At 39.8% G+C, this 10477-nt stretch overlaps 2 protein-coding genes across 2 annotated transcripts in view; one reads left to right on the plus strand and one right to left on the minus strand.

Annotated features, from left to right (window-relative positions):
* LOC131891378 (uncharacterized) overlaps nt 1-9811 on the minus strand; it is a 31014-nt gene extending 21203 nt beyond the window's left edge. Inside the window, exons 1-2 of the mRNA XM_059240917.1 lie at nt 9665-9811; nt 5786-5997 (exon numbers count right to left, since the gene is read on the minus strand). Of these exons, the coding sequence (XP_059096900.1) occupies nt 5786-5997; nt 9665-9807 (355 nt within the window). The 5' untranslated portion in view covers nt 9808-9811. The remainder of the gene's footprint in view (nt 1-5785; nt 5998-9664) is intronic.
* LOC131891381 (uncharacterized) overlaps nt 1-10477 on the plus strand; it is an 83365-nt gene that overhangs the window by 5667 nt on the left and 67221 nt on the right. The gene's annotated exons all lie outside the window — the stretch shown is intronic.

Here is a 10477-nt window from a genome sequence, read left to right on the forward strand (position 1 = left end):
ATATTTAGTCTACCAACCAACTTAAGTTAGCATTTCAAGCTAGCCCTTGAATCTAGGGTTGATCTGGAATGCTACTTACAAACTTGTCCAAGTCTGACTTAAATCCTGTCACTGGACAAAGATCTACATGCTCCCTACGAACATTTGAGGGCAATATATTGAACGTTGATGGGCCCGCGAAACAAGAAAAGCGGACTTCATTGTTTGAACAAGCCTGGATTCTTGAAGGCTTGGAGATGCTCTCAAAAAGCACATTAAGCCTCTACGGTCACTAGAATTGACTCTAAGACCTAAGTTGGGGCAATGCACAGCCGCAACTTTCTTAATCTCTTTAATCTCTTGTCCGACCTTTTGCAACCTGCTGAACCTATTGGAGCCCTAATGGGTGAAGCATATTCAAGATGTGGTTGAGCAATCGACTTGTATTTTTTTGTATTAGTATTTCGGAGTATAGATGTGATAAAACAGTTGAACAAATGTTACCTACATCACCCCTGGTCCCTCATGAGACATGGGGCTTTTATTAACTGGGAGTTTCGTCGTCTTGGACAAACAATTAGGGGGGCACCTTCAAACCGTCGATTTTATTGCCCTGGGGCCGAGGAGACAGGTTGCCTTGAATGACTACGTGTAATTTTTCATTAGTTGGGTCGCGAGAGTCCATGAATGTTCATGCCCCACAAGATTAGCAATTCCGTATGTTCCAAACTGTTGACTGATCTACTCTTCTTCCATATCCTTTAAATTGTTACCAAAATGCTGAAAGGTGGTATCGTCTGCAAACATAGTAGTTTTGAAATCTGTCACTCGCGAGAGGTCGTTAATATAGATTAGAAAGAAAAGTGGTCCCAGGATACTCCCTTGGGGTACTCCACAAGCCAACATTTTAATATTTGATAAAGTATTTCCTACTTCTACACATTGATGTCTTTCGGACAAGTAATGCTGGACCCATTTAACGACACTGTTACTGAACCCATATCGTTTATTTATTTCTTGTTTATTGAGAAACCACTCAAGGCACTAAGAGCTGATGATAGAAGAGTAATGGCTTTAAAAATGAAATGTTGAAGCCAAAGGTCAAAAACTAAATAAGATTAAATAGGTAGAGAAGTAGGAGATGATAGGAGTCATTCGCCAAAAGATCCGATCACACATGGAGTTTGTGTAGAAATGTTTTTCACTGAGGAGGGAAAGCACATTTGCAGAGCGGCAGTAGATTGACGTCTAGAAGTCCACGCCGAAACAAGACTAGACTAGAGCACAGTCTTAGATCCAGCGGCAAGAAATTCCACAATTTCACAATACGAACAAAAAAAGCCTCCTCTCGTACTTTTGAGCGTATTAATTGATGAAGCGCAGACCAAATCCATTCGAAGTCGTCGCTCCTCTAGGGAAACGAGCTTAAGGCGAAATAGCCTATCGGGATATGGAATTCTAGCGTAAGGTAGAATCCACCACGAAAATTTTCGTTGGACGCCCTCTACTCTAAGAATATCCCTGGAATATGGCGGGGTCCAAACCTGAGTGGCAAACTCCAAGAGTGGTAGCACATAGGTTTTGTATAGTCTGGTCAGTAGATCTACGTTCCTTGAAGTAAAGGTCCGTTTCAAAAGAGCCAACATGCGATAGCCTTTCGCAGCAACACAAGCATTTTGCTCCTGAAAGCTAAGTTTCTTATCAAACACGACACCAAGATCCCTTTGAGCTGTTACACTCTCCAGGGATTGCCCATTGTTGGTCCGACTTATGTGTAAGACTTTGCACTTGGACACGTTGAACTCCATTTTGTTGGCTAGGGACCAATTGTGTACGTAATCAATGTCTCGTTGAAGTTCACAATAATCGGCAGGACTAATTATCTCTAGCACCATTTTCGTATCGTCGGCTAATTTCAAAACACTTGTACCACCATTACCTCCAACAACAAGATCACGGACAAAAATGATAAAAAGAAGAAGGGGACCTAGAACACTCCCTTGGGGTACTCCCGAAACCACAGAGCCCCAAGCCGACTCCCGTCTATCAATTGTCGCTCGTTGTCTCCGATGTTGCAGCCACCCGCCAATCCATCGCTGAACTCCATCGGTCACTCCCACTTCCGAAAGCTTACGCAGCAAAATTTGATGATTCACTCGATCAAACGCTTTAATAAAATCCAAACAAATAAACTACGTCCCCCATTCCACCCTTGTCCACTATCCTAGTCAAATGGTCGTAAGAGGTTAGTGCAACAAGATCTTCTTTCTCTGAATCCATGTTGATCCTAGGGCATAAGGCCTTGCAAATTTAGATGTTCTTCAATTTTGTCCTTGATCATTCTCTCCATTAGTTTGCAAGTAACGCTCGTGAGAGATATTGGTCGGTAGTTTGCCTTCCTGGTTCTGTCCTCATTTTTAAACAAGGGAAAGACATTTGCATCCCTCCAATCCTTTGGCACGGTTCCAGATATCATGGACATATTGAAAATGAAGGCCAAGGGTAAAACCACCGCCTCATTGAGTTTTTTCAGTAACGCACTTGAAATGCCATCGGGCCCCACAGAAGTTGAATTCTTAAGCTTTTTGATTTTTGAGATAACATCCCAAACGTAGAAGTGAATTGATCTGAGCTTTCCTTCCAAACATAGGCCAGGCCTCATTTGGACTGCTTCTGACGTAGTGCCGAATGCTGACACAAATTGTTCATTAAGAATCTCGGACATCTCACGTGGATCATCACATAAGTGACCACAGGCATCCAAAAGCGGGCCAACCTTAGCATGGGTCTTTGTGCGGCTGTTTACATATCCATATAAGGATCTTAGGTTGTGATATCTAGAAATTTGTTCCTCATAGTCCCGTTTCGCTTTTCTCACATCTCGACGTATTTTCTTGTGGAGCATATCATATTTTGCCAGCATCTCCGGGTTTCCTGTGGTCTTGTAACTTCGACAAAGATGCTTTCTTCGTCTTATCTGTATCATTATGGCACGTGGCAACCAAGTTGGCCGATCTGGGTGTCTTCGTTTTCGCCAAGGAACAAAAGACCTTAAGCCCATGACGAGACTTTCCTTCAACAAACTCCACGCCTCGTCGACCGTTTTTTCACTGAACACAGCCACCCAATCGATTTGGCCAATAGACTCTCGAAAAGAATAAAAGTCTGCCCTCGAATAATCGGGAACGAACTCTTCAGTTGAGCTTGACCTATGTTGCATTGGAAGAACAATCTCAAGTGGGTAGTGATCACTGATACCTAAATCTCGTCTCACCGTGCAAGACTGCACCAAAGATGGGTCAGACGCTAGAACAAGGTCAAGGATATGTCCTCTCCTGTGAGTTGGCTCGTCCACAAACTGAGACATACCGCTAACTGTATTGCATCCAATAGTGCCCATTCACGCTCCGAAGAGCACATCAAGGTCGTCCATGTAATCCCAGGGTAATTAAAATCGCCAATGATCAGAGAGTTTTGCCCAAGTGTTTTCAAAAACGTGTTGATGTTTATACGATCCGAGTCTAGCGCATTTGGGGATAGGTATACACAGTAAATACGCAAGGAATTTAAAGTAATTCCGCAAATATGATCACAGTCCACTGTAATTTCAGGGTAGACGCAGTCTTTGCTTAAACAAAGAATCCCACCCCCACGACCATTTTTGGTATCCATTCTGTCCTTCCGAGAAGATACACGAAAGCCCAATAGTTACACCTCATTTGAGGAAACTACTGGATTAAGCCAAGTTTCACTTAAGAGAAGTAGGTCAGGTGCCTCTGCGCTCAGGATCAATTCAATATCTGTCAGCTTATTGAGGATGCTTCTGGAATTTAGATAAATTATCTTTAGAGCCATATCAAGGATATAGATTTTGTGGATTTCTCCTGATATTCACCAATTCTGAGACTTGACATTTCTTTGGGTGATAATAATCACTTTTGAGAAATGTCAGATTTGTTCTGGCTTCTGGTTTCCGGGACATTTGACTCTTTCTTGTAGCGGGTTCGAGTTTCCGCAACACTTCCTTGGCCTTTTTTTCCCTTAACCGTTGTTAGACCGTTCATAAGGGGAGTCGTGGAAGATTCGGGTGTGTTTCTTTTTAGGGTTTTTTCATTATCTCCAGAGAGTGTGGAGACTTTGGTTGCCTGGGCGATATCTAAGGTGTCTTGGTCGCTTTCGTCGCTGCTTCCTTTCGTAGCTTCGATCCCGTCAGAATTCTGAGTCGTAAGAATACCATCTCCATCGATCTCACAAATGCTCTCGCTAGAACTTGTAAGGCGTTGCGTACTAGGACTCTCAGGGCCACTTTTATTGGGGTAGCTTACACTGGTGTTTGCTTCGCCCCCTTCTTCCAAGCCTTGGCCTTCATTCTCATTTGGCTCAACAACTTTCTTTGACCAATTCGGATTAGGGCAATTCACTTTGATATGGCCTTCAAGCTTCCAGGAGAAGCATCCTTGAACTTGGTCTCTCTGAAGAATTCGGATTTTCTTATCATTTACAACCACAAAGTCTGGAATTTCGGCAATTGGAGTTATTTGCACACTCCTGTGACCGTTGGTTAAACCACGCAATCTTGGATCATTTCTTCCACCAAAAGCCTCAAACTCAACCTCAGAGGTAACTTTAGCGAAGTTTTGCAAAGACTCGATCAGTTTGGAGTTTGAGATATCGTCCTAGTTTACATACTGTCCTAGTTTTTTTCAGAAGGGCAGCATGATCAATTTTATCAAACGCTTGTTGTAAGACAACAAAAAATCCTCCCGAATACTTTTGGTCACTAGTGTTGGTCATATTCTTAAAAAAGTTGTGGATTGCGTGCATTGATGAATGCTTGGGTCTAAAATCAGACTGAAAATCCCTAGGGTGTTCAGAGGCGAAGGAATAGAAAATCTGCTTTTAAACGACTCTCTCTAAAACTTTTGATGAAAAAATATTAATTGGTCTATAGTTTGAGGCCTCATCTATTTTTCCTGTATTGTGGAGAGGAAGGACCTTGGCAATTTTCCATTCCCTTGGAACGAAACCACAGTGATTAATGAAATGCTTATTAGTTCCGCCAATGGGCCGGCAATTTCATGTTTTATCTCTTTTAAAACAGTGTTTGACATTCAATCTAAGCCCGAGCTATTTTTACGTGCCACGTGAGGGGGGTCGATGGAAATTGAATCAAAAAGATACCCAAACCAACAATTTTGATTTGGATGGAATAAAATATGCTTCTGGGATTTTAATAGTTCAGGAAACCCATGAAGTTTACAAATTCAGATTGGATAAAGCGCATCAATTACCGGCTTAACAACAGTGCAAATGGCGATCGGAAAGAATTCATGTGTCAGGGTTTATTTTGGAGGCTTACCCTCAAATCATTCACGGACAAGACACGCTCAATTTTCTTAACTCCATTGTCTACGAGTGGAGTGGTTAAAGTTGTTATTTAATTTTTTCCTTTTTATGTGACACTGAGCTTTACAAAGGCCACACTTCAGAGTTGTCATCACGCTCTTGGTAATAAATATTCTTATTGAGTTCATCTGTTCATATGAATTATGCGGTAGAGCTCTTGCTTGCCACATCTCTCTCATCTATCACAAAATATTGAGATTGAGAGTCCATCAGTGAGAATTTGTATCAATAAGCAGCAGATAGCGGTCTTCACCATGTAAACGTTCTTTTTTATGGGTTTCATGCAAAGAAAGTGACGGTCATAAAAAGCTTGGCTTCATATTTGAAACCAGCGTTGGAATCACTAATTTTAGCTAGGAAGTAATCAAGGCACCCTTCACACAATAGATAGTGCACATACGTGATTGAACTGATGACACATGCCCATGGTCCACAATGGTGAGCTTGTCATCGTTGAGAATCAGATTGTCAAAGCAAAGGATTTGGTTGGTTTCAATCTTGATTTGCGAGCATTGAGTATCAGAGGCGTCGATCTCAACGCCATGAGATTTCGGATCAAGTTTGTTGCCTTCTTCAAGGTAGCTACGACAAAGTTTTGAGCAAGGATTACATCTGAAATGAAATTGAACCCTGGCTAACTCAAGACCGTGTCGCTGGTGTTGTTAAGGAGTCTATGATATAAAAAGCGATCTATGAAATGCAGAAGCGGGCAAGATTGGACAAGTGGCTCCACTTCGAAAAAGTAAACGATTTGAAGAACTACAAAGTGTATAAACAAGCCTTGAACTGATGTACTGTATAAGAGAGAGAATGCTGTCATTACAAATACAATGAAATACTTACTTAAATGAAACAACGATTTTTATCTTGAGGACAATCAATCTACTTGATTCATGGCTAAAGGCATTTAATTTTGTTGGTAGCTAATATCTTTGTAACTATTTAAATCCTCTCTGAAACCTGGTGTTTTTCAGAAGATTGACTTGCAAAATTGTATCATGTGAGAGTCAGAATGAACTTCAATACAAACGCCCGTACCTGCTTCAGTAATAAAACACGTCACTATGTACTAGACTAAATAAGTCATTAATAAACTTAACTATACTCTCTCTTTTGAAGCAATCTACTCAAACTTGCTACTATGTAGAAGACTGCGATAGAACAGTGTGACTACAAGTACATGTTAGTGAGATTTACTATGCTAACCTAATTCTGGTGGCATATGACGCTCTAGTTCTGTAGTCCTGTTTAATCAGTCGATCAAGCCCGTGGTTGGTTCTATTTGTCATAAACCATCTAAAACTTAAACTTCTTATGCAATACAAATGTGTGAGATCTTTTTGGAAATAACTAACTCCGTGTTGTGATTTGTTGGGAACATTTACAAGTTCATCGAAAATTTTCATTTTTTTAGATTGGTCGAATTTGATCACGTGTTCTCAACCTCTTTCATTTTTTTAGATTGGTCGAATTTGATCACGTGTTCTCAACCTCGTGGGTCTCTATGAGGGACGCCATTCTTCTTTTTATTATTTTTCTTTTTTTTTTTAATGCGGACTTCCTTACCGCTACCAGGATTGGAATCCCAGCAGTTCAAGACGAGAAGATTATTCATTTTACTTGACTTTTATTTATATATATTATTTGATCGACCAACGAATTAGAATTGACTGACCTGGCTAATCCTTGAATATAAGGTTGATCCGGAATTTTAGTCAAAAACTTGTCCAAGTCTGACTTAAATCCTGCTACTGGATCAACGCCTAGATAAGCCCTACGAATATTTGAGGGCAGCAAATTGAACAATGAAGGAGCCCGAGAAAGAAGAGAGTTGGACTTCATTGCTTTAACTAGCCTGGATACTCGAGGGCTTGAAGGTGCTCTCAAAACGCACGTTAAGCCTCTACGGTCACTACAATTGACCCTAAACCCTGGGTTGGGACAAAGCTCATGAATACTTTTGAAGACGTACAATATCAGATATCTTTCGTACCTTCTCTGAATACTGTACAATCCCAATCTGTATTCTCCTCGAGGACTTTGACTTTGACACTGTTTATTCGAGTCATTTGTTCAATATGATGACAAGCGAACCAGTTGAGGGACAACTGTTGAACCCACGACTAAAAGGACATGGATCGTGTGGAGTTGTTTTGATGAGAGTATTTCGTTCGGTCATGGTATGTCGTAAGCAATTGATTCCAGAATTGGTGAACAAAAAGTCCTCCTAGTGCCTGGTCACAGTAAAACAAGACTGCTTGGTCAAATTGGGACCAAAAATGAACTTCCTGAACATTCGAGGCGTTTAAGAAGCCATGTTTTTGTCTCAACGCTCGATATGCACCATTTGCCGCAAATGTTGAAGTACTTTCTATTCAAATTGCCTTTCTGTAACCGAGCTTTTTTCATTCACTGATCCAAAATAGTACATAAAGAGTTGGTGTGGCTCTTTATTTGAAAATCCCCTGCCAAGAAAGCAGGACACATTTTCAACCAGCCCTAATCAATACGACTTCAGTCATGCATTGGTTTACTAGGTGATTAAATCATGCTGATTTGATTGAGAAGCCTTCAGTAGATTGCGTGGCTTCAGAACAATTCACCATTTACAATATGGCGTTTAATCATGTATTTCGTAAAGCCTTTCTTGCGAGAATGTCTCATTGGATCCGTTATTTTACAATATTTGTGTTGGCATGTCATCGAGCCTTGTCCATTTATGGGTTCAAGGAGCGCCATTCGAGGCGATGATCCACTAGAAAAGGGGGGAAGACACTTGGGATCGAACCCATGAACCCGCGCTTAGCTCGGTCACGCGTTAACCAACTGCGCTAGAAACATCTCCCATTATATCACTAAACTTGCAACATTATCAATCTAGTTTGTACTAAAGCACAACAAAATAAACTTAAACGAAAGTTGCTAATCATAATCTCTTTGCTAATATTTAGTGATGCTTTTGTAGTTTCCGTACCATTTTTACCCTGACCTAAAACAAGCTCCTTTTTAGTTTTCATCTGGGCAGTTTGGCCCGTATTCTTTCTCATTTTATGACCGAACACAATATAAAGAAACAAAATAGAGCCCTTTGTGGTCTTTGAATCGGGTAATATATGTTAGACTGTACTATGAGACTTACACAGTCTCATAGTAGCTAAAAATGCTAAATAATGTCACTTAAAACACACTAAAAGTTTAATCTTTGAAAATTTGTTTTACAATCATCATGTGTAAACTTAGTTGTGCATTCACTTGAATTCTGAAGACAATACATACAACAGACAATGTTAAAGATTTTGTCGTTTCTTGAAGACTTTGTTGAAACTGATTGAAAATAACTTCTTTAAGGCTTCATTGATATTTGTGAAATTTTCAGTGACCACTCAACTAAATGTACCTTGGACGCTTTTAAAAATGAATTTTCAAAAATCTGCTTTTTTTAGGGTTTTATATATGGTTGTACAAGGTTTTAAGTTAATTTGAAATTATCCAAGAAATGGAAAAATATTCTTTCCTTTTCGCGATAATGAAAATCAATATTATATCTTTGGGAAATTGAATTACCATATAACCGGGGCATTTTGGGGCTAAAAAACGATGAAATTTGGACCACTAAATCCCACGTAACTAAGTAGCGGTGAAATAGATGATATCGTAAATTACATTCAAGAGCTAACTACGTGTGCTCCTAATTTACATTGAGTAGGTTTTTGAAGATTTTAGTTTTTATGATGTTTTCAGGTATGTAAGATTTTTATGTGAACTAGCATTCCATAAAACAACAAGTTGAAAGTTGTTCCCTATGACTTTTTGGGGTAGAAAAATGCCAATTTGTGTTTGGGGAATTTCTCTGGAAACTTGATAGGGCTTTTTGAACACCGTGGAAGTAAACGTCAAAGTTGAAGTTTTTACAACACACAATAATCCAGCATTCTCCCACTGTCTACAGTAATTAATCCACATAGCTTTGTTCCAAAAACTCTGTGAACCTTGGATAAAACCTTGTGATACGGTACAACAACTCGTGTAAAAAAGAACCAATGCTTTGATTCAAACTTGATCGTAGAACATGGGCATCTCTGTGGAAACATGACGTTAGTACATTCCTCAGGAATGACTGATGGCAAAAGTTGGTCGGACACGGGAATCGGAATCACAGCAAAAGGCCAACTCGATCAAATCGTGCTGTTACGAACATTTTCTGGCTTTTTTATAAAGAGCACTAGCACGCATAATAAGTAAAAGTAGTAATTCACTCTTCAAAGCCACAGGCACTTACTCGTTGGTGTTATTGAGACTAGAGAAGCCTCTGCAGGAGGCCGAGAATTGAATTCCAAGATTGGAGAAGGTTGTTCCATATACTTTGTGAACCAAAATGGAGAAAAGGCAGATCCAAGGGACCGCTTTTGGTGAGCTCATCATGATCAATAGCCATATACTTGACTAAGGAGTCAATTTTCATAATAAATGAATCACTTTGTGGACAATGCCCATATGGAGCACAAGTATATCAATAATTTAAAAATACGTGACAGCATTGCCATGGGTCTATTCACTTGGATATTGATTGCTCTGATGATTCGATATAAGCGATTATGAAAAACTCACTAATAATCTCAATGATATAGTTCATAATAAATCACCTCCAGTCAAGAAGTGGAGTGCGACCCACCAAGCGCATTTTACCACAAGAGGGCGAAAAAAGAAGAGAGCAGAAAAAGTGACACAAAAACAAACAAACTGCATCACACTTTTATTTGTTAATAAATGCATTGCGTATACAGATTTCAATTGACTTAACAATCGACATGTGTAGAACAAAATGAATATTGAATAGTCTACGCAATTAATTTACCTCATTGAAAGGTTATATTTTTGGCTGCTGAATGAGCCTGAGCTACTCCCTTTTTTCACACGAATTTGAGATTTTGATCGTCTAAAACGGTCTTCCTAAGGACAATACACATTCACCGCTCAATTCTACCATTGAGTTTATCAAACATGAGGTTGCAGCACAACAAACTTCAACAATAATAACTATTTAATGGCGAGAATGTGCAAGACACTTCTCCCAATCAACTTTCCTTGACTC

The sequence above is a fragment of the Tigriopus californicus genome, chromosome 12 (genome assembly GCF_007210705.1).
Source record: "Tigriopus californicus strain San Diego chromosome 12, Tcal_SD_v2.1, whole genome shotgun sequence".
NCBI lineage: Eukaryota > Metazoa > Arthropoda > Copepoda > Harpacticoida > Harpacticidae > Tigriopus > Tigriopus californicus.